This window comes from Trichechus manatus, unplaced genomic scaffold, assembly GCF_000243295.1.
Source record: "Trichechus manatus latirostris isolate Lorelei unplaced genomic scaffold, TriManLat1.0 scaffold00071, whole genome shotgun sequence".
Taxonomy (NCBI): Eukaryota; Metazoa; Chordata; class Mammalia; order Sirenia; family Trichechidae; genus Trichechus; species Trichechus manatus.
In genome coordinates this window covers 9,861,765-9,885,928 of record NW_004444007.1, presented here as the reverse complement: position 1 = coordinate 9,885,928, position 24,164 = coordinate 9,861,765, and the positions used below count along the sequence as shown (strand labels likewise).

The 24,164-nt window shown below is 41.7% G+C and overlaps 1 protein-coding gene across 1 annotated transcript in view; it reads left to right on the top strand.

Annotated features, from left to right (window-relative positions):
• The first annotated feature begins 1,107 nt into the window (after window positions 1–1,107).
• Window positions 1,108–24,164, top strand: part of PAPSS1 (3'-phosphoadenosine 5'-phosphosulfate synthase 1) — a 136,796-nt gene continuing 113,739 nt past the window's right edge. The window contains exons 1-2 of the mRNA XM_004380219.2: window positions 1,108–1,419; window positions 20,706–20,820. Coding sequence (XP_004380276.1) covers window positions 1,366–1,419; window positions 20,706–20,820 — 169 coding nt within the window. The 5' untranslated portion in view covers window positions 1,108–1,365. The remainder of the gene's footprint in view (window positions 1,420–20,705; window positions 20,821–24,164) is intronic.

The following is a 24,164-nucleotide window of genomic DNA, read 5'->3' as shown; positions in this document are numbered from 1 at the left end:
AGTGGTAATTCAGGTTGGATATGGGCAGGGCCTAATTTAAGACAGTAGCAGTCGGGTACATAAACGGGGTATATTAGCTATTAAAAGGCAATTGTTTAAGGTGTTGGTAATTATCATGTGTGCACACACGGGCTAGAAGTTAGGGTAAAAACAGAGCTGCAAGCAGCTATTTTCGAACCAGGGGTAAGCTGTGGAAAATAGCCCTCAGAGCAATGGGTTGGGAAAGGCGAGCTAACTCGTTTAGGGAGCTCCTGCATCCCGCCCCCCGGGTCCTCCTATCACCCAGGAATAATTAGGTGAACCTTAAAAATGTCCTCCACCAACAGCCCTCCTAAAAGCCCGGATTTCAGTACTGTAAGAATGTCCTGAGAAGCTAATATAGAGGCCCCATTACAGCCCGGGAAACCCTGGTGTCAGCGGTTAAGAATACGGCTGCTAACCAAAAGGTCGGCAGTTCAAACCCACCAGGCGCTCCTTGGAAATCCTATGGGGCAGTTCTACTCCGTCCTAAAGGCGCTATGAGTTGGAATCCACTGGACGGCAAAGGGTTTTTTTTTTTTTTAAACAACCTAGTCGGTAAGAAACACTGGAGAGAAATCTCCCAATATGAAGAAAGGCCTTCCAGTACAGAGGGAGGCATTTTGCAAATAGCCACTAAACCCGGTCGAGAAATTAGTTGCTTATATCCATTGACGGAACACTGACTTTTTTTTTAATTGTGCGTTGAACACAATATAAAGCGATGCGAAACGTAATCTGTCCGGTAATCACTTCTTCCCCTTTGCGAGAATGGAAAACATTGTTTAAAATGTGGCCAAGCAGAAATAGCCACAGATTGGGCCTCGAGAAACCTGCGACCGGGTTTCAGAAGAAGTCAGGCCACCCCAGCCCATAGCAACGCCTTCGGCAAATCAGCCTCAGCGATAGAATGCCGTGCGCGCGCAGAGTGGCGAGCAGCGCATGCTCATAGCCCTTTCCCAGGCGGCCCGCTCCGGGAACGCAGGCTCAGCCTCCGCGCATGCGCAGAGCAAGGCGGCGAGCCAGGAGAGGCCCTTGGGTTCCAGGACTACCTTCCCAGGCCCCGCCCTTCCTCACGACAAACAGGGGGAGGAGCGTCGCCCCCAGCTCCGCCTCAGCGGCTCGCCTGCCGCTTTGCCCCGCCCCACGGCCCGCTGCCAATAACTAGGCGGCTGCAGACCCGCCGCGAAGGCAGGAGCCTTGAGCACTAGCGCCTGCGCACTGTAGCGTCGCCGGCACCAGGCGATGAGGTCTGTTCTTCCCGTCCGCCCCGCCCACGCTGGCGTTACCTCCTTTTGCTGCTGTCTAGACGCATAGAAGCTCGGCATCCGTACGCGTTTCGCAGCCATGGAGATCCCCGGGAGCAAGAAAGTCAAGTTGAGCAATAACACACAGAACTGGGTGAGTTGGAGCTGAGGGCGAGTGGGCGAGGACGAGGAGCGGAGGAGGCTGTGAGATCCTCGGGATGCAGCTTATTCCGGAGCTGCTGCCTCCCTCCCGCATCCTCTGCATCCTCCCAGGAGCGCCGTGGGGTGGGTAGGGCTAGGCTGTGCATTTGTAAGTGTTAGACTGCAGAGTTAAGACTTGACTCTGGAAGATTTTTGATCGGGTCGTGGAGCCTCACAGCTGGGGAGGTGGGTGACTGCGGGGGAGAGGGGCGCGGCGGGGGTTGGGGACGTGAAGCTGGGCGCTGCATGCGGAAGAACGCTCCCTTCCCTAGCTCTTCGGCTAAGACTTCGAGGTAAATCTTTCACAAGTGAGCTGGCGCCTGCTGAAACCCGCGCCCCGACGGGGAGCTGCCGGCAGCCCCTGGAGTGGCCTGAAGGTCTGCATAGAAAACGGAGGAGTGCGCCAGGCGGGCGCCTTCGGCGCGTTCGCGGTTTTTCTTGGCTCTGCCAGTACATTTCGCCCAGGTTTGGGTCGAGCTCCATGTCGTTCCATTTTTGAGTTTCAGCGTGAAGTGAGGACTCTACAATGCGGCCATTCATGAGCTGAGGTTGCCCTGAACTGAGGTTCTTTGTGGCTCAGTGTTATATCGCAATGTCTAACAAGTAACGGAGTTTTAAAGATCCATTACTGGTGATGGTAAGATGTGGGAAGACTAATGGTTTATAACGTTTAGCAACGACTGTCAGTTGGCTTTTACGTCAAGTTCTGTGTCCTCAGAAGGCTGCGTCCTTCCTTGATTATTCTTGAGAAGAAGCAGCCGTATGCTAAGATTGTAAGTGCAGGGTGGGGGGTCCAGCTTTTGGAAAGGCACAACCTTTAGGTTTAGATGGAGATTTTTATTTCACAGTACAACAAAATCATGAGGTTTAACTGTAGCCTTGCAAAGCATCACTTGCCCTTGGCGAGTCAAAGAAAAGCTATTTCAGGCAAATGTTCATTTAAAGTCACTAATTTACCGTGTCTGTTGTCATCAAGGATTCTAGCCCACTTTCTTTTTTGTTCTGGTTATTTAAGTCTTCCATAGGTGATAAGGAGGGAAAGGAGATAAAAGGTGGATTAGAACAGTGGAAAGAGCCGTGGACTCTGGCCTGGTCCCCAGTCTCAGCTTTGCTATTTAGTAGCTTGGTGATCTTGAGGAAAGTCAGTTTACTTTTCTGAACCTCAGCCAACTTAAGGGTATAATATAGTATAGCACATACTCCACAGGGTTGTTTCAAGGAGGAAAGGTGATAATTGGAAATACAGCAAAACCACTGCGGTGAAACTCAGACTATTGGTATTGCTCATGCAACCTTGAGGTATTTCATAATTAGGGAAATGAAGTTGGCTAAAATTGGGTATTTACAGATAATTTCAGTTACACCATTCATAATTCAGAGCTAGTCCCTGAGTGGTGCAGATGTGCTGGGCTCCTAACTGAAAGGTTGGCGATTCAAAACTACCCAGAGATACTTGGAAAGAAAGGCCTGGCTGTCTGCTTCCAAAAGGTCACAGACTTGAAAACCTTATGGAGCAATTCTACTCTGTCACATGGGGTCGCCATGAGTCACAATCAACTTCACGGCAGCTGGATTGGTTTTGGTTTTTTATCCATTATTCACCTATTTATTATTCCATTTGCCAAACAAATGCCTATTCTGTGCAGAAACCTAAGAAAAATGTGAGACCCTGCTTGCCTTCTGGTTGGTTACAGCCTGGTTACCGTTCTAAGTGGCATTTGTTAGGATGAATATATAGCATTAGGTACCACAGTGAGTGGTGTAAGACAAGTTTTATTGCAATATAGAGGAGAGATTAGTTTGGCCTGGGGTGTTTTCTGGAAGGGCGTTAGGAGAAATTCAGATCTGATGTAGAGGGGAACTGTATGAATAAGGACCAGGTGTAGGAATTTAAAAAAAAAAAAAAAAACTCCAGCAACAATGAAGAAACTTGTTTGACTACTCTGAGGTATTCTCATTGCCGTGGAGATAAGGTTGAATGGGTAGGTAGGGCAGTACTAGGTTGTGCATTTGTTAAGTGTTGGACTGCAGAGTTAAGACTTGACTCTGGAAAATTTTTGATGGAGCTAGAATTTTTTGTTTTCTGAGCATTGTAAGCCCTTTCTCTGCTCCAGCGAGAACACCCATCATCTCTCCTTTCCACATACTTAAATCAACTGATAGGTGCAAATGTGAAGAATCTGTAAACCTTTAAAGTTTCTATCACACGATAAAATTGGTATTCCAGTAAGTCAGGCGAAAGAAATGTGTTAGAGCCTATATACATCGAAGTCCTGGAGACCAGACAGGGTTATGTTTTTGATGTGTGTCATCGAGTCGATTCTGACTCATAGTGACCCTATAGGACAGAGTAGAACTGCCCCATAGGGTTTCCAAGGCTGTAAATCTTTATGAAAGCGGACTGTCACATCTTTCTCCCGCAGAGTGGCTGGTTGGTTCGAGCCGCCGACCTTTTGGTTAGCAGCTGAGTGTTTTAACCACTGCACCACCAGGGCTCAAGACTGGGTTATTAAAAAAACCCATTGCCCTTGAGTTGATTTCAACTTGTAGTGACCCTATAGACAGAGTAGAAGTGCCCTGTAGGGCTTACAAGGAGTGGCTGGTGAATTCGAACTGCTGACCTTTTGATTAGCAGGAGTAGCTCTTAACCACTGTGCCACCAGGGCTCCAGACAGGGTTATAGGGAGGTTTGAATGAATTAACAGATTTAAAACAGTTTAGGTCCCTGGCACATGAGCATTAGATGTTCTTGATGTTATTTGTTAATTTACCTAGTGTGACGGGTGAAGGGCTGGGCTCCGGTGTCAGTGGGAATAGAGGAAGAGATGCATTAAAGACAAGGAAGAGTAAAGAAGATCTTACTAGGTTTAGGGGATGAAAGAAGGAGACGTGTTAAAAGATGATCCTGAGGGTTTGATTCTGGGAAATGGACATAAAGGTTGTTGTATTCAGGGAAATTGGGAAGTAGCTTGAGGGGGAGGGGGAATTAATGGTTAAATGCTGAGAAAAAGTTTGCTGTCTGCCAGGTACAGTTTGAAATGTTTTACCTAAATAAACTGAGTTTTACAGCATCTCTGTGAGATGATTATGATGAGAGACAGCAAGAACCCTGGAACCAGACTGCCTGGCCTGAAATCTGAGCTCCATTATTTACTAACCATGTAACCATGGGCCAGTTGCTTAACTTCTCTGTTTCCTTACCTGTAAAATGGGAATGATAGCCTCATAGGGCTGTTGTAAATCTTAAAGGCGATGATACCTGAAAACTGCTTAGAATAGTGTCTGCATACAGTAAGTGTTGTGTGTTAGCCCTTATTGTTACAGTTATTGTCCTGTTTATTACAGTTGTTGTTAGCTGCTGTCAAGTCAGCCCCGTCTCAGGTTGACCCCATGCACAACAGAACAAAATGCCGCCTGGTCCTGCCATCCCCTTGATTGACTGCGGATCACGGCTGTTATGCTCCATAGGGGTTTTCATTGGCTGGTGTTATGGATTGAAGTATGTCCCCCCAAAATATGTGTTGTAAATCCTAACTTCTTTGCCTGTGGTTATAATCCCATTTGGGAATGGGTTGTCTTTGTTATGTGAGTGAGGCAGGATTAGTGTGGGGTGTATCTTGAGTCCAGTCTCTTTCGAGTGTAGAAGAGATTAAACAAGCTAGCAGAGGAGAGAGAGGGTAAGATAGATTTCAAGACACACGGAGATCTCCAAGGAAGCAGGAAGCAAAAGCTGAAGGGACAAGGACCTTCCTCCAGAGCCTACAGAGCCCTGAGTTCAGATTTCTAGCCTCCTAAACTGTGAGAAAATAAATTTATTTGTTAAAGCCATCCGCTTGTGGTATTTCTGTTACAGGAACGCTAGATAACTAAGATAGCTGGTTTTCCAAAGTAGGTCTTTCTGGTCCATCTTAATCTGGAAGCCCTGCTGAAACTTGTTCAGCATCATTGCAACACTTGGGCGTCCACTGACAGACGGGTGGTGGCTGCGCCTGAGGTGCGTTGGCTGGAAATCGAACCCAGTCTCCTGCATGGAAGGTGAGAATTCTACCACTGAACCACCAATGCCTCATTTATTACAGCTAGTATCCCCATTGTATAGATGTCACAGAGCTTGTTAGTGGTGGGACAGGTTTGAGCATGCTGCATTTGAGGGACAGCCTTAGTCTTTAGAGCAGTGTTGTCCAATAGGAATACAATGCAAGCTGCGTGTATAATTTCAAATTTTCTAGAGGCCACATTTAAAAAAAGAAACAGGTGAAATAAATTTCAGTAGTATATTTTATTTAACCCATTATATCCTAAGTACAGTATTTAGGATATAAGTGTTAAGTTTAATACAAAAAAAAACAAAAAACAAAACAAAACAAACCCATTGCCGTCAAATTGATTCCGACTTGTAGTGACCCTATACAAGTTCAGTACAGTACTATCATAAGATAAAATTATTGATAAGTTATTTTACATCTTTTTGGTACTAAATCTTTGAAATCTGGAGTATATGTTACACGTAACATATCTCAATTCAGACTAGCCACATTTCAAATGTTTAGTGCCACGTGTATCTAGTAGACAGCATAGCTATAGAGATTGAGTTAAGTTGAGGGTGGAAATTAAAATTTGGTGGTTAATTTTGAATTAAAGAATATGAAAAGAGACAAGTGGGAGACCAAGAACTAAATTCTGGGTAATACCTCCTTTAGGGAGCAGGTAAAAGGAGTGAATTCATGGACGACACAGGCAAAGCTAAGCGTAGTGTTTCGTACTGGGGATCTTTTTGTGGTTATTCAGTGTTGCAGGGAGATGTCTCCATATATTTGCTACCAAGAATAGTAAAGAACAATCAAGAATCAACTTACCCTTTCAGCCTCCTCTGATCTCAGGCTGACAAAACATCAGATGTAATGAATACCTTTCTTTATCTAACTGAACATTAAAACACTTGGCTGCTAACCAAAAGGTTGACAGTTTGAACCCACCAGTCGCTCCTTGAGAGAAAGATCTGGCAGTCTGCATCCGTAAAGATTTACAGCCTTGGAAACCCTATGGGGCAGTTCTATCTGTCCTATAGGGTCGCTATGAGTCGGAATTGACTCGACGGCAGTGGGGTATATAACTGAACCTTTCTCCAATGGGACTAATTTTCATCTGCCTTTGGGGATATGTTAGTTGGGCTGAGGGGAGTTTGAGATGCAAAACTCAGTCAGGAGGGTCTTGTGAAACCAGGAAATCTAAGATGTTCACTCATTTCGTAGAGTCCCGCCGGGCTGAATCGCTTGCACCTGCGTTAGAGAGGCGCTGAGTCCTGCCGAATGGTGTAAGCTCTAACATGTCTGTTCAGAGCATATCAGTCTCCTTTCTGTTTGCGTCTCATTCCACTGTCCCACTGCTCTCCACATTTACAGAGCTCCAGCCCCAACTTTCTTTCCTCACCTTACATCCTCATGTGTTTGCACAAGCCTGTCCTTCTGTCTGGGAGGAAGCTTGTTCCTCTGTATCACTTGCTGAATCTGAATCCCCCTGAATCTTCAGAGTACACACTCTTGCCCCCTGGGCTGAATTGCTTGTGTACCTGTGTATTGTATCACACTTCCTGTGCTGTTGTTCTCTAATTGTATTTAATTGTAGATCGTTTTTGTCTAGACTGAACTTCTCCTGATATAATAGGATAGGAATCAGGGCAGCGTGCAGAGTAGCTTGGGTGCTTTTGGTATTAAAAGCCCTGGATAACTGATTAATATCTTAGCACCGCTTGAGTAAGGGAATAAGCTCCATGTGTGGTAGGATTCAAATCACAGCTTTGTCACTTATGCAAATTTGCAACCTATGCAAATTTGGACCCATTACCTGACCCCTCTGTGCCTCAATTTCCTTGTCTGTAATGTGGGGATAGGAGTGCCTGGGTGGCGCACACATTTAAGTTCTTGGCTACTCATCAGAAGGTTGGCGGTTCGAATCCACCCAGATTGGAAGAAAGGCCTGGCAATCTACTTCTGAAAGGTCACTCAAACCCAAACCATACCTACTCCTGTTAAGTCAATTACGACTCATAGTGAACTTACAGGACCGAATAGAACTGCCCCACAGGGCTTCCAAGGAGCGGCTGGTGGATTCGAACTGCTGACCTTTTCTGGTTAGCATTCGTAGCACACCTTAGCTCTTAACCACTGCGCCACCAGGCCTCTTATAAACGCGTTGCCATCGAGTCGATTCCGACTCATAGTGACCCTATAGGACAGAGTAGAACTGCCCCATAGGGTTTTCAAGGAGCGGCCGGTGGATCGAACTGCCAGCCTTTTGGTTAGCAGCCGTAGCTCTTAACCACTGCGCCACCAGGGCTCCAGGGCTCATATAGTGAGGTTTAAATGAATCAGTGTATTTAAAGCCTTTATGGTGTCTGGCACATGAGCAGTATTTAAGATGTTCGTATTAACAGTATTTTATTAATTCATCAAATATTTAGAACCAATTTTGTGTGTGCCTTTGTTCCAGATGCTGGGGATACAGAGGTAGAAAAGACAGAAAAGGGTCCTCCTCTCATGGATATTTAAATTCTACCTGGAAGAAAGTTAATTAAAAAGTAAACAAATAAATGAATAATTCTCCTTTTTACCAATTCTTCTTTTCCCAATTTATCCCCATGTTCTATTAGATAAAGGAACCCTGGTGGTGCAGTGGGTAAACACTTGGCTGCTAACCTAAAGATTGGCTGTTCGAATCCACCCAGCGGCTCTGCAGGAGAAAGACCTGGCGACCTGCTTCCGTAAAGATTACAGCCCAGGAAACTCTATGGGACAGTTCTGTTCTGTCGTGTGAGGTTGTTATGAGTCAAAAATGGACTCCCTGGCACCCAACAGCAACAACAATGTACTGTTAGATGCCTTGCATAGAAGGCTAGCAGCCCATTCAGGGTTTTGGGGAAGACTAGGGTAGTATGAAAATGAAACAGTAATGTGGAAGTGGAACACCCAGCATATCAGAAGCCAAGCTAGAGGTCAGTGTATGTGTTCTTCAGAGCATTGACCTGGGTGTAGTCAGGGGCAGGCTTTGATCTTCCTACACTGGAAGCCAGGGAGATTGTTAGGTGCTATTGAGCCAATTTGTGACTCATAGCAACCCCATGTGACAGAGTAGGACTACCCAATAGGGTTTCCTAGGCTGTAGTCTTTATGGAAGCAAATTGCCAGGTCTTTCTCCCATGGAGCTGCTGGGTACTGCAAAAATTGCCTAAAGAGGAGGGGAATGTTGGACTTCTACTAAGAACATACTCTTTTTTTTTTTTTTAATTTAATTTTTTTTAATTGTACTTTAAATGAAAATTCACAGAACAAGTAGTTTCTCATTAAACAGTACATGTATTGTTTTATGACATTGGTTAACAATCCCACAACATGTCAACACTCTCCCTTCTCGACCTTGGGTTCCCTATTATCAGCTTTCCTGTCCCCTCCTGCCTTCTAGTCCTTGTTCCTGGGCTGTTGTGCCCGGTTAGTCTCGTTCTGTTTTATGGGGCTGTCTAATCTTTGGCTGAAGGATGAACTTCGGGAGTGACTTCATTACTGAGCTGAAAGAGTGTCCGGGGGCCATACTGTCGGGGTTTCTCCAGTCTCTGTCAGGCCAGTAAGTCTGGTCTGTCTTTTGTGAGTTAGAATTTTTTTCTATATTTTTCTCCAGCTCTGTCTGGGACCCTCTGTTGTGATCCCTGTCAGAGCAGTCAGTGGTGTAGGCTGGGCATCATCTAGTTGTGCTGGACTCAGTCTGGTGGAGGCTGTGGTAGTTGTGGTCTATTAGCCCTTTGGACTAATCTTTCCCTTGTGTCTTGTTTTCTTCATTCTCCCTCACTCCCGAAGGTGTGAAACCAGTGGAGTATCTTAGATGGCTGCTCACAGGCTTTTAAGACCCCAGATGCTACTCACCAAGGTAGAACATTTTCTTTATAAACTATGTTATACCAATTGAGCTAGATGTTCCCTGAGACCATGGTCCCCACAGCCCTCCCCCCAGCAGTTTAGTCCCTTGGGGAGTTTGTATGTGTCTATGGAGCTTCCGTGACATTGCCTTGTACAGGATGTACTGGCTTCCCCAGTAGTATATACTGTCTTACCCTTCACCAAAGTTACCACTTATCTGTTGTCTATTTAGTATTCCCCCCAGCCCCCCATCCCTCGTAACCATCAAAGATTGTTTCTTTTTGTGTGTAAACCTTTCCATGAGTTTTTACAGTAGTGGTCTCATACAATATTTGTCCTTTTGTGATTGACTTACTTCACTCAGCGTAATGTCCTCCAGATTCATCCATGTTATGAGATGCTTCGCAGATTCATCGTTGTTCTTTATTGTTGTGTAATACTGCATTGTGTGTATGTACCATAGTTTATCCATTCATCTGTTGATGGGCACCTAGATTGTTTCCATCTTTTTGCTGTTGCGAGTAATGCTGCAGTGAACATGCGTGTGCGTGTGTCTATTCGTGTGATGGCTCTTATTTCTCTAGGATATATTCTTAGGAGTGGGATTGCTGGATCCTATGGTATTTAAGAACATACTCTTTATGTTGACAAGCAACCATGATAATAAGAATAATGAACCAAGGTCTAGATCTGTGCTACCCAATCTCATAGCCACGAGCCACATGGCAATTTATATTTAGTTAAAATTAAGTAAATTAAAAAATTAAGTTCCATAGTTGCACTAGCCACATTTTAAGTGCTCAATAACCACATGTGGCTAGTGGCGCCTGTATTGGACATTGTAGTATAAAATATTTTCATTATTTCGGAAAGTTGTGTTAGATAGTGGAGTTGTTACTGGATAGTAGCTTTGGGGTCACTGCCAAAATTTTTATCTACCTATTTGTTATGTATTTATGTATTTATTTTTACTCTTTTCCCAGGACAAGAAAATTTCCAGAGATATGGCTACTTTGGAATCATGGTTTTGGACAATTTGGCCCTCCTGGCTTTTGGCAGAGTGCCCAGCAGTATTAGCCTCCCCATAGTTTACTTGTTTCTCTAAGTTTGAGATACCAAATAAGCTTCTCCAGCTTGGCTCTTAAATTGGATTTTGAGGAGTAGTTCTCTACTCCGGTGGTTCTCAACCAGGTGTGATTTTGGTGCCCCCCTCAACCCCCAGACTTTTAGCAATGTCTGGAGACGTTTTTGGTTGTTACACTTGTGTGTGTGTTACTGGCATCCAGTGGGTAGAGGCCAAGGATTCTGCTGAACATACAGTCGTGCACAGGACAGCCGCGCATATCAAAGAATTATCTGGTCCAGAATGCCAGTAGTGCTGAAGCTGAGAAACGTTGTTCTACTCTTTGCTTTGAGTAAGAAAAAGAAAAAAAAAAAATTACTTTTAAATGTAAAAGTAGTAACTGAAGATAAAATTCATTTGAGATTAGCATTTTCTATTCCACTAACCTGAAAGTTACTGTCTCTTGCTCTGAGGTGGATCTGTTACCCATAGCACAACAGAACAACTCCAACCTTGAGTTTTTGAAAGCAAATTACTAATTAATTCAAGTCAAGAGAATGATTTAAACCTGAATTTTATTTTATTTTTTAAGTATTCACCTAATCATTTTGGTGAAATATCTTTCCCTAAGGACACAGTTCTTTACCAAGTAGGTTTTAACTTGAGTTAAAAAAAAAAAAAAAAAAGAATAGTAGACATTTACAGAAATCTAGTTTCTAACTTTAGATGAAGCAACCATTGCTCCGCCAATCTTCTTCTTATCTCTGGTTTCTAATGCTTGCATCTCTTCCCTCTGTTTTTGTGTCTCATCTCTTTTTTAAGTATACAATTCACTGGTTTTTAGTCTCTTCAGAGAGCTGTGCAACTACTATCCCTATCTAATGTTAGAACATTTTCATCACCCCAGAAAGAACCTCTGCCCCCACAGTATTCACTCCCTGTTCTTCCTCCTTCCCCATCCCCAACAACCACGTACCTACTCTCTGTCTTTGTGGATTTGCCTAACTATTTAATATAAATGGGATCATGCACTGTATGGCCTCTTGTGACCACCTGCTTTCACTTAGCATCGTGTTTTCAGGGTGCATCCAGGTGGTAGCATATATCAGTGCTTCATTCCTTTTCATGGCTGAATAACGTTCCATTGTATGGATATGCCACATTTTGTTCATGATTCATAGGTCGATGGGCATTTGGGTTGTTTCTACATTTTGGCTTTTATGAACAATGCTGCTATGAACATTTGTGTACAAATTTTTGTGGGCAGTTTACATGGTTTTGATAGTTAATTTCAACCTCTGAGATAGACATTTGGGTATTTGTGGCTGCCTAGCCCCCGAACCCCATCAGTATGTGTGGGGAATGCCCCACTGTCAGCCAAGGAGGCCGGGATCAGTGTATGGATTTCCTTATTTCTTGTTTATAGGTGATCTCCTCTCTGAATCAGTTGTATCCCAGTGCATGTTGTTGTTGTTAGTTGCTGTTGAGTCGATTCTGACTCATGGTGACCCCACGTGTGCAGAGGAGAATTGCTCCATAGGATTTTCAAGGCTGTGGTCTTGCAGAAGCAGATCACCAGGCCTGTCTTCTGAGTCACCTCTTAGTGGGTTTGAACAGCCAACATTTTGGCAAGTAGTCAAGCGCTTAACCGTTTGTGCCACTGAGGGACTCCATCTCTAGTGCCTAGAATTAACAAATATTGAATGAATGGCCAGGAAGTCCCAGACTCCTTTCTGACTTCTAGGAATTTCTTAGGGCCAGGCTTTCCAACTAGAGATCAGATAGGGGCTCTTCCATTGAAGGTATTGATAGGAAAATAATAATAATAATAATGATAATAATAAAATCAATATTTAAGTATTGTTTAATCTTTTAAACAGTAGTTGAAGAGCAGTAGAGTGTATGGAAAGAACACATGTGGCAGTTGATGGTGATCAGATAAGCAGGGTAATAACTTAATTCTGATTCATTAGGTCTGGGATGGGGCCTGAGACTCATTCTACAAGTTCCCCAGGTCATGCCAGTGTTGCTAGGGAACATATTTTGTAGTAGCAAGATTTTAGGCATAGCCTTTTCAACTTGTTTTCTCAACCCAAGAATGTATGCTCTTCTTCACTTTTGCTGTTGGTCCTTGACTTGTCAGTATTGTTTAAAAGGTTAATTTCAGTTGTCACTAACGCAGTGAACTAAAGGTTTCTTCTCCGTGTCATCCCCCATCTTTTCATTTTTATCTACATTGCTTTTGTTCTTGGGACATAAAAGAAACCTATCACCATCTCAGGAGATTCTCTTCATGGGAATATACCGTAAGCAGCCAGTTGCAGGTGGGTGATGGAATGGGTGATAGATGTTGAAGTCCAGAATTATGCTTGATATTTGGTGTATGCTCCATGCCTTTATAGATTTCACTTAACAAAAATCAGAGCCCTTAATAAACTCACAAAGCATGACGTTCTTCACATGGCGTCATAGGTGAGGTTAATTTGCCTCATAGCCAAAAGACTAAACCAAACTCATTGCCATCAACTTCATTCCGACTCTTAGCGACCCTGTAGGACAGAGTAGAACTGCTCCATAGGGTCTCCAAGGCTGTAATCTTAACGGAAGCAGACTGCCACACCTTGCTCCTGAGGAGCAGCTGGTGGGTCCAGCCATTGACCTTTTGGTTAGCAGCTAAGTGCTTAACCACTGTGCCACCAGGGCTCCTTTTGCCTCAAAGGGAAGTGAGTAAAATAACAAAATAACTCACCTGGAAATTAAGGTGTGTCAAAAAAAGGGCCCACAGGGCCACTTGTGTGGGTAATGAAGAGAGAATTTTTTAGAAGTATAAAAAATGCACACCACAAATATAAGCCATGTTACTTTGGCTTGTTAACAGGACTGATAGTAATTTAGTTCCAAATATAGGAAGAATTAAATTAATTGTCTTGAAATGAGTCTCATTTCAGCTAGATCTATGATTTCCAAATGTTAGTTATCATTTCATTTGCAGGGTATACAAAGAAAACAAATCATACGTTTAAAATAAATGAATCAAACATAATTCAGTACCTACTAAGAACAAGAAAGGAGCTTAGGTCCTTGACCTCCTTTCCCAAGGAGATCTATATGATACATATACACTAAAATACACCAAAAAGAACAAAATGGTCCATAAATAACAAACAAATGGTAGAGGCGGTAAACATTACAGGGATTGCCTAGATATGTTTACACCAAGCCAGATAAATATTTCTACAAAGCATCAGACAATTAGGAAAGAAACCATAAGCTTGATTTCTCTGTCCTGTTGGTAGAAACTAGTGATTGAAGACTCTAACAGGAATTTAGAAACAGAAGGAACTCACTGTCAACCCTTAGATGAGTCGTTAATGTTGTATTTCTTTAGCAGAATTGTTTGAAGGATTTGACTAGGGTAGATGGAAGAGGAAAAGAAAAGGGAACTAGAATAAGATTGCATACAGAAGTGACCTTTGGATTCTTAAAAAATTCAGGCATAAGCCCACCTTACAATTTCAGTAGTTTTGAAAGGGGTTTTCTGACTTACTCTGAAAGACTAGAAGGTAGGAGAATGTGGCAAATCTTTTTTTTTAAGTTTCTCTTTTTAATCTGAAGAACATCAAACATGCATAAACAATAAACCTTCTTATACCCAGACTGCCACAGTTGCTTGGCAGAATCGTTTTTAAATGTAGGAGGAAAGAAACTCTGAGGAAGCATTCTTTTCTAGCGATTAAAACCCGTTAAAAACCAAACCCATTGCCACTGAGTAGATTCTGACCCATAGTGACCCTATAGGACAGAATAGAACTGTCCCATAAGGTTTCCAAGGCTGTAATCTTTACAGAAGCAGACTGCCACACCTTTCTCCTGCAGAGCGGCTGGTGGGTTCGAAGTGCCTACCTATTGGTTAGCAGCTGAGAGCTTTAGCCACTGTGCCACCGGGGCTCCTGAGTGATTAAAAGAGTCTCTGCTTAGCCTGTATATTCTAGCAACTATATCCTCAGCAGTTTATAGCTTGTCAGATAATCACTTTTACACAGTTTACTCAAATCAGAAAAGCAGAAGATAGTTTATAGGGCCAAAAGGGTTACAATTCATGAGATGCATGTTTCTTTTTGCCCAAGAGCAAAGTAACTGGGAAAAATCCCAAAACAAAATGAACAAATCAAACAGGTTCTACAGTGTAGGCAGGAGAACTTGAGTGTCTGCTGACAGCAGGGAAGAGGAGGGGCTGAAACCCTGTATTTTGTTTAAGTTTTTGGAAATGTAGAGCTGGTTAAGTTTGCTTCATCAATTTATTGAAAGGAAATGGGTTATAAGGCCCATGTTACTATTTTTCGTAAATGATTATTGAACTATTAAGTATAATTTTATTGGAAATACATCTGTTAATGAGATGGTTGGGTTGGGGAGGTGACTTGTGATACATCTATTAAAATTGTGAAATTGTCTCTGGCTTCAGAGAATTTCAGCCTAAGGGCAATGAGCCACATTGTTGTCAGGTACCATTGAGTTGGTTCAACTGCTGGCAACACTATGTACAGCAGATCGAGAAACATTGCCTATCCTGCACCATCCTCACAGTCCTTGCTATGTTTGAGCCCATTGTTATAGCCACTGTGTCAGTCCATCTTGTTAAGGGTCTTCCTTTTTTTCCCTGACCCTCTACTTCACGAAGCGTGATGTCCTTCTCAAGGGACTGGCACTTCCTGATAACATGTCCAAAGTATGTGAGGCGAAGTCTCACCATCCTTGCTTTTAAGGAGCGTTCTGGCTGTACTTCTTCCAAGAGAGATATGTTCGTTCTTCTGGCAGCCCATAGTATATTTAATATTCTTCACCAACACCATAATTCAAAGGCATCAATTCCTCTTCAGTCTCCTTTGTTCATTGTCCAGCTTTCGCATGCACATGAGGCAATCGAAGATACCATGGCTTGGGTCAGGCACACCTTAGTCCTCAGAGTGACATCTTTGCTTTTTAATACTTTAAAGAGGTCTTTTGCAACAAATTTGCTCAACACAATACATTGTTTGATTTTCTTGACTGCTGCTTCTGTTGGTGTTATTTGTGGATCTGAGTAAAATGAAATCCTTGACAACTTCAATTATTTCTCTGTTTATCATGATGTTGCTTGCTGGTCCAGTTGTGAGGATTTTTGTTTTCTTTGTGTTGAGGTGTAATCCATACTGAAGGCTGTAGCCTTTGATCTTCATCAGTAAGTGCTTCAAATCCTCTTTATTTTCAGCAAGCAAGGTTGTGTCATCTGCATATTGCAGGTTGTTAATGAATCTTCCTCCAATCCTGATGCCGTGTTCTTCTTTTTATAGTTCAGCTTCTCAGATTTATTTGCTTAGCATACAGTTTGAATAAGTATGGTGAAAGGATACAACCCTGATACACCCTTTCCTGATTTTAAGCCTTGCAGTAGCCCCTTGTTCTGTTTGAATGACTGCCTCTTGGTCTACATCATGTTCGTCATGAGCACAATTAAGTGTTCTTGGAATTTCCATTTTTTGCAGCGTTACCCATAATTTGTTATGATCCACACGGTTGAATGCCTTTGGATAGTCAATAAAACACAGTAAACATCTTTCTAGTATTGTCTGCTTTCAGCCAAGATCCATCTGACGTCAGCAATGACATCCCTTATTCCGTGGCCTTTTCTGAATCCAGCTTGAACTTCTGGCAGTTCTCTGCTGATGTACTGCTGTAACCATTTTTGAATTATCTTTAGCAAAATTTTACTTGTGATATTAATGATATTGTTTGATAATTTCTGCACTGTATTGTATCACCTTTCTTTGGAATGGACACAAATATGGATCTCTTCCAGTTGGTTGGCCAGGTAGCTGTCTTCTAAGTTTCTTGGCATAGATAAGTGAGAGTTTCCAACATTGCATCCATTTGTTGAAACATCTCAATTGGTATTCCGCCAATTCCTGGAGCCTTTTTTTCTGCCTGTACCTTCAGTACAGCTTGGCCTTCTTTCTTCAGAACCATTGGTTCTTGATCATATGCTACCTCCTGAAATGGTTGAATGTCAACCAATGAACCATACCAAAAAACCAAACCTGTTTCTGGCAAGTCGATTCCAGCTCATAGCGACCCTGTAGGACAGAGTAGAACTGCCCCATGGTGTTTCCACAGTGGCTGGTGCTTTCAAACTGCCAACCTTTTGGTTAACCTCCGAGCTCTTAACCACTGCACAGTGGTTACCAGGGCTCCTGGTGAGCCATAGTAAGATTCAAATGTGTGAGAGATGCCTTCCTCCTTTGCAGTACGGGGAGGATTGTAAAGGGAGAGGTGGGAAACGAGATCCTTAACCTCAGTATCGTCTCAGGCAGATCAGTTTTAGGAAAGAGTACATATGGAAGCTGAATGTCTGATGTAAGTTGGTTCCTTAAAAAACATCCATGCTTATGTATTTGCAAGGGTACTTATTCACTATTTTGAAGACATTTTTACTAAACCACAATCCGGGTTGTGTCTGTCTCTAACTATTCCATGCTTGAACCTGTGTCAGGTACTGTTGAAAAAAATATTTGATTGAGTCAGGGTTAAATTATTAATGACATTCATTTAATATTTAACACTGAACATGGCTGGAGAAAAATATTCAGTCATGCCAGCTGGTCTTGCTTTAAATTTATGGTCACTGACTTCAAGTGGAGTCATTGAGGCTGCCCAGCAGTCATTCTGTATTTTCCTTGTCTAGTCACTTTCCCGATTTCCTTTGTGCTTGCTATTTCCTCTGGAATGTGTTTCTCCAGAGATCAGCAAAGGTCCCAATGTCCTCTTTGGTGAAGTCTTTCCTAGCCACTCTATGTTTTCAACATCTCTCCTCCTCTGATACTTCTTAACACCATTCTTTGCTTTATTTATATTTCCCTCTTTGACACTTATTACTACTGGCTAGCTTATAAAACTTACTCATTTTTCTTGGTGTTTCCTTTTTTATTTCCTTGTCTCACTAATCCAGTTGTTCTCGAACTAATCTTGCACCAGCATCACTTGGAGGGCTTGTTAAAAAACACATCGTTAAGTAACACCCCAGAGTTTCTGATTCAGTAGATCTGGAGTAAAAAAAACCGTAACCCATTGCCGTCGAATCGATTCCTACTCGTAGCAACCCTATAGGAAAGAGTAGAGTTGTCCCATAGGGTTTTCCAAGGATCGGCTGGGGGATTTGAACTGCTGATCTTTTGGTTAGCAGTTTGAGCTCTTAACCACTGTGCCACCAGGGCTCCACCAGGTAGGACCTGACAATTTGCACTTCTTTTTTTTTCATTGTACTTCAGGTGAAGGCTTACAGAACAAATAGTTTCTCATGAAACAGAAGTACACATGTTGTTTTATGATATCGGTTAACAACCCCACAACATATCAACCCTCTTAACTTCTCAACCTTTTTTTTTTTGGTGAAAATACACATAGCCAAAGGTACACCATTTCAAAAATGTCTACATGCACAGTTCAGTGACATTGACTACGCTCTTCGAATTGTGCTGTTATTCTCACTTAAGATGAAGGCTTACAGAACAAAACAGTTTCTCATTTAACAGTTACTACAAATGTTGCCCTATGACAATGGTTAACAATCTCACAACACATCAACAATATCCTTACTCAACCTTGGGTTCCCTATCACCAGCTTCCTTGTCCCCTTCTGCTTTCTGGCGCTTGTCACTGGACTCCTGTACCTTGTTAGTCTCATTTGGTTTTACGGGGCTGTGAATTTGCACTTCTTAACAGGCTCCCAGGAGATGCTGAAGCTGCTGGTCATGGGCTACATCTTGAGTACCACTGCACTAGGGTGTAAGCTCCATGAGGACAGTGATTTGTATGTGTACTGTTCTGTTTCATAAGCACCTAGAAGAGTATCAAACATGTAGTATGCATTCAGTAAATATTTTTGAATGAATGAGTGAATAAATCACGAATACCACTGTTTTGACAGTTAAGAATGATGAAAAATATCAGCTACAAACACCCTATCGAAAGAATGCTTACACCTATTTTAGTAAGACGTAACTTGTTGAAAAGCATCTAAATTATGTTTTTGCACCATAAAAAGAGAAAATAGAGCTATGTAATTTTTTTTTAGAAAATAGCTTTCTTGAGATATAAATCTTACACCTTTCAATTTACCCATTTAAAGTGTAGAATTCAGTGGTTTCTAGTGTATTCAGAGTTGTGCAACCATCACCACAATCAACTTTAGAATATTTCCATCACCTCCAGAAAGAAACCCCATACCCATTAGCAGTCAGTCCCCATTTCCCCACAACTGCCTAGCCCTGGGCAGCCATTAATCTGCTGTCAGTCTCTATAGATTTCCTTATTCTGTACTTTTCATATAAACGGAATTATACAATGTGTGGTCTTTTGTGACTGGCTTCTTTCTCTTACCATAATGTTTTTGAGGTTCATCCATGTTGTATCATGTGTTAGTACTTCATTGCTTTTTATTGCCAAATAATATTTCATTGTATGAATATAACACTTTTTGTTTATCTGTTGATAAACAGTTTGGTTGTTTCTACTTTTGGCGATTATGAAGAATGTTGTGTGAACATATATACTAGTTTTTATGTGGACATATGTTTTCATTTATGTTGGGTGTATACCTAGGAGTATATAATTCTGTGTTTAATATTTTGAGGAACTGCTGTTTTCCAAAGTGGCTGTGCTATTTTACATTCCTGTTAGCAATGTTTAAGTCCCTGGGTGGTACAAATGGTTTACTCTCCATTGTTAACGTAATGGTGGCTCAGTGGTTAAGAGCTCGATGCTGCTAACCAAAAAAGGTCAGCAGTTCAAGTCCACCAGCTGCTCCTGGGAAATGCTATGGGATAATTCTACTCTGTCCTATAGGGTCACTATGAGACGGAATCGACTCGGTAATAGTGGGTTTGGTTTTTTTTTTGGTTTACCTAAAGGTTGGCAGTTCCAACTCACCCAGCAGTGCCGTGGAAGAAAGGCTTGGTGAGCTGCTTTTGTAAAGACTATAGCCAAGGAAACCCTATAGGACAGTTCTAGTCTGTAACACATGGGGTGCTATGAGTTGGATTTGACTCCGCAGCAAAGATTTTTGTTTTTTCAGTAATATGTGAGGATTCCAGTTATGCCACATCCTCACCAATACTTACTATCATCTGTCTTTTTGATGGCAGCCATCCTAGTGGGTGTGAAGTGGTCTGTGATTGTGGTTTTGATTTGCATTTCCTTAATGGCTAATGATGTTGAATATCTTTTCATGTGCTTATTGGTCATTTGTATAGCTTCTTTGAAGAAATGTCTATTCAGATCCTTTGAGGCCAATGTAATCTTATGCCCTTTTTGTTTAAGAAGAAGAAAACTTAGGAGAACTAAGAAGTTATAACCACCATGTTCCACTTTCTTTTATTGCAAAGGCAGCTGTTTTGTGATGTTGGCAGACATCCCTTTGTTCACCCTTTATTCGCAGTAGTGGAGAACTACAGCTGCTAACCAAAAGGTGGGCAGTTTGAATCCACCAGCTGCTCCTTGGAAACCCTATGGGGCAGTTCTACGCTGCCCTGTAGTCCTGTAGGGTCGCCATGAGTTGGAATCGACTTGATGGCAACGGGTTTGTTGTTTTTACTTAAGTGCCACCTTCTCATAGAGGTCTTTCTTGCTCATCTTGTTTGAAGAGGAACTCCTATCCCATCTCTCTTGCCTTTCTTACCCAGCTTTATTCTTCTACAGTGTGCTCATCACTCTCTGACATTATAATACAGTTATGTTTTTATTGTTTTCTCCCCCAGTACAGTGTAAGCTCAGTGAGGGTAGAGACTCCGTTTTGTTCACTGCTTGGCACACTAGTAGGACCTCAGTAAATACTGGTGGAATGAATGATTGAATGAATTAATGAATGTGTGAAAAGACTGGGCTCTGGAGCCCACCACTCACTGGTTATCTTGGGCAAGTTGTATAACTTTTCTCAGGCTTAACATCGTCATCTGTAAAACCACAGTAGTAAGAGCACCTGTGTCATTGGGTTGCTGTGAGGATGAAATTAATTGCTGTATGTAAAGCACTAAACACCGTGCCAGGTACATGAAAGGATAAATAAAAACCTAGCTGTTCATTTATCTTTTTTCTTGTATTGGGCACGTTACATAGGGTAAGGAACTGTATATGTGTAAGAAATGTTTATCTTTTAAAGGACTCAAAACCAAGCCAAATCCAAACCATCAAGTGGATTCAGACTCAAGTGATCCAGAATTCTTTTTGTCCCCTCAGGGAATGCAGAGAGCAACTAATGTCACCTATCAAGCTCATCATGTCAGCAGGAACAAGAGAGGCCAGGTGGTGGGGACCAGAGGCGGCTTTCGTGGCTGCACGGTTTGGCTAACAGGTATGGTCGAGAGAGAGATGTTGAGTCTAACAGCTCTGTTTATAAGCAGCCTGGATGAGGAATAAGCAGATTTAAATTTTGAGCTTTGTTTTGTATCTGGAGGATTGTTGCAGCACGTAACTGACCAGATTGCTTGATAATGGATTATTACCTTTTGGTAATTCCTTTCATTCTTCACTGGATTGCTGGGAATGGAAAGGTGAAAAGCCAGGGCGCATATTAAAACCTTCTAGTAGATACTGCGTTCAGTTTTATAAAGTTATGATTCTAAATAAGGCCTGGATGCTTCCTAGAGGCTAACAGTGTAGACCCTGTGAAGAGAGAGACTGAATGATAAAGAATTTCGCATAATCAGTTTCATTCAGCTTTTGCTGTGGCCTTTGATTGGTTCTTGTGTTGCTTTTCCCAGAGTCCTTCAGAGTCTTTCTTTGCGCTTTGCCAAAGCAGGTTGGTGGAGGGGTAAACTGGGCCAGATTTTGGAGGTGGTTTTAAAAACTGTGGATCCTTTCTTTTCTAGATTTGTGTTTTAAATTTTGATATATTAATATCTTGCCAAATTGTCCACTAAAATTTTATATGAGTTTACTCCAGTAATTTTGTGAACACTGCATATTAGCAATCCTTAAACTTTGCTCTTTGGCAAAAAATAACATTCCTGTTTGCTGGTGTTTTAATTACATGGTTCAGTTTTAGACAGGCCTCTTTGTTTCTCTGTGAGGGAAGAAGCACCCTATATTTCTTGCAGTGTCCTCATTCTTAAGGCTAGATTGTTGTTAAATTGTTACTTTTACATTGCCCAAGTGTATAACATTTACATTCTGTTTTAAAATCTTCAATTTTAATAATTGTTTGTATGTTGTTCTGTAAGTAACTTGGTTTGATACTCACCAGCTCACCATCAGTTATTTTATTATGGCATGTCTATTCATAAGCCCTTTGTTTGATTGAAATCTTAATTGGGCGTATTTCATTGTTAAGTACTTTTTCCAAGATGGTCTTCTGTTAAGTTCTGAATTCTTTGAATTTTTGCACTGGAGAATGTCTGCCGCCTTTTGCAACAACTTGGCTGGATAAAAAATGTATATATTTCGTTTGCCTTGAAATTTTTTAAACATTGCTTCATTCTCTTCTGGCATGAAATATTACTGGGAAGAAGTGTGAGGCTAATCAGATTTTTTTCTTCTCTGTAGGAGCTTTCCTTTTCTCATCCAGATGCCTGAGGAATAATTTCTTTGCCGGTATTTTGTTTGGGAATTTTGCCTTTGTCATTTAAGCCCTTTATCCATCAGTTTCTTTTCTTTTACCATGTGGATGATCAGTTGTCTCAAGAGCATATATTGATTAGGGTTTCCTGTTTCTCTGATCTGCAGTGCCAGTTCTGTCATGTATCAAGTTTCCACTTAGGTATGGATCTGTTTCTGGGCCCTCTTCCATTGGTATGCTCATTTAATCCTCTGTTGCTGGCACCCTGTCTTAATCACTGTATTGTTGTGATTACTCCCTGTCTTAGTCATCTAGTGCTGCTATAACAGCAATCCACAAGTGGATGGCTTCGACAAAGAGAAATTTATTCTCTCACAATCATAGGCCAGAAGTCCAAATTCAGGGCATCAGCTCCAGGGACAGGCTTTCTCTGTTGGCTCTGGACGAAGGTCCTCGTCATCATCAGTCTTCCCTTAGACTAAGACCTTCTTTGCCCAGGAACCTCGGGTCCAAAGGACACGCTCTGTTCCCAGTGCTTCTTTCTTGCTTCCCTTTCGTTTTATCTCTTGAGAGATAAAAGGTGGTGCAGGCCACACCCGAGGGAAACACCCTTTACATTGGATCAGGGATGTGACCTGGGTAAGGGTGGTGTTACAATCCCACCCTAATCCTCTTTAATGTAAGATTACAATCACAAAATAGAGGACAACCACACAACACTGGGAATCATGGCCTAGCCAAACTGATACACATATTTTTAGGGGGGGACACAATTCAATCCGTGACACTCTTGAAATCCAGTGGGGTAAGTCCTCCTACTTTATTCTTCAGGAGTGTCTGGGCTTTTTCTTTTAGCACTTTACATTGCTGTATGAATTTTGCTATCAGTCTTAACAAATTCCCACAGATTTGTTAGGGGTTGAATTATACTTACAGGTTGATTTTTCGGGAGAATTGACATCTGTAGGATACTGGCTACTCCTTTCTTTGAACATGGAGGATCTCCGTTTATTTCATCACTAATGATGCTTATAAATACTGTTTATCAGGATTTTTGCTAGTATGTAATCCGTTTTCATAAATGTTCCATGTGTATTTTAAAATATATGTATTCCCCTGATGTGTGTAATGTTCTATTATGTTCTTTTGATCAGCTTGTTAATTATATTGTCAAATCTTCTATAGCTTTCATTGATTTTTTTTTTTTTTTCTTTTTGACAATGTTGGAAATGGAAGTCAAGTGTTTTTTTTTTTTCCTCATTTTCTTGCAGTTTAGTAGCTTAACCAAGATCTGTCAAGGTATTGGCAAGATTTTTATACCATTTTCTTGGAATGTGGTTTGCTTTTTCTCAGATTTTATTTTAGATAAATTTTGTTTTGTATTTTTACATTGGTTGGGTTTTTTCCTTCAGGTATACTAGTTATCTTTGTTTTAGATTGTCTTTCTTGCATTATCTATTAATTTTCTTCAGCTACTTTCATTTCTTTACCCCTTTGTCTGTGTTAGCTGTGATAATCTCAGTAAAACCTTCTATATCAGTAATTCAGTTTCCAGCAGTATCTATTCTTACCTTGTTTCTAATTCCAAAAAAAACCCCCACTGCCATCGAGTTAATTCCAACTCATAGTGACCCTACAGGACAGAGTAGAACTGTCCCATAGTATTAGGGCCGTAATCTTTATGGAAGCAGACTGCCACATCTTTCTCCTGCTGAGCGGCTGGTGGGTTTGAACCACCGACCTTTCGGTTAAGCAGCTGAGTACACAGACATACACACGTATATATGTATTTCTGTTTTAAAACAGATGCTTTTATTGTCATTTAGGTTGTCTTTGTTATGTAAAAAGTTTAGGAATTCAGGTCTCAGGTTTTTTTTCTTCTGATATTTAGTGCTCAATTGGTAGTTAACAACAATAAAAAATCAAACTCCTCCTCCCCAGTCTCTTTGTTTCAGTTGTTTTTGCTGGACAACAAATTACCCAAAACCTAGTGGTGGAGAACAACAGCCATTTTATTTAGCTCACTGTTTCGTGGGTAAGGAACTCAGGAAGGCTCAGGTGGGCAGTTTTCACTCGGCCACCCTTGGTGGCAGTCTTTTTTTTTTTTTTTTTAACTGTGCTTTAAGTGAAAGTTTACAGTT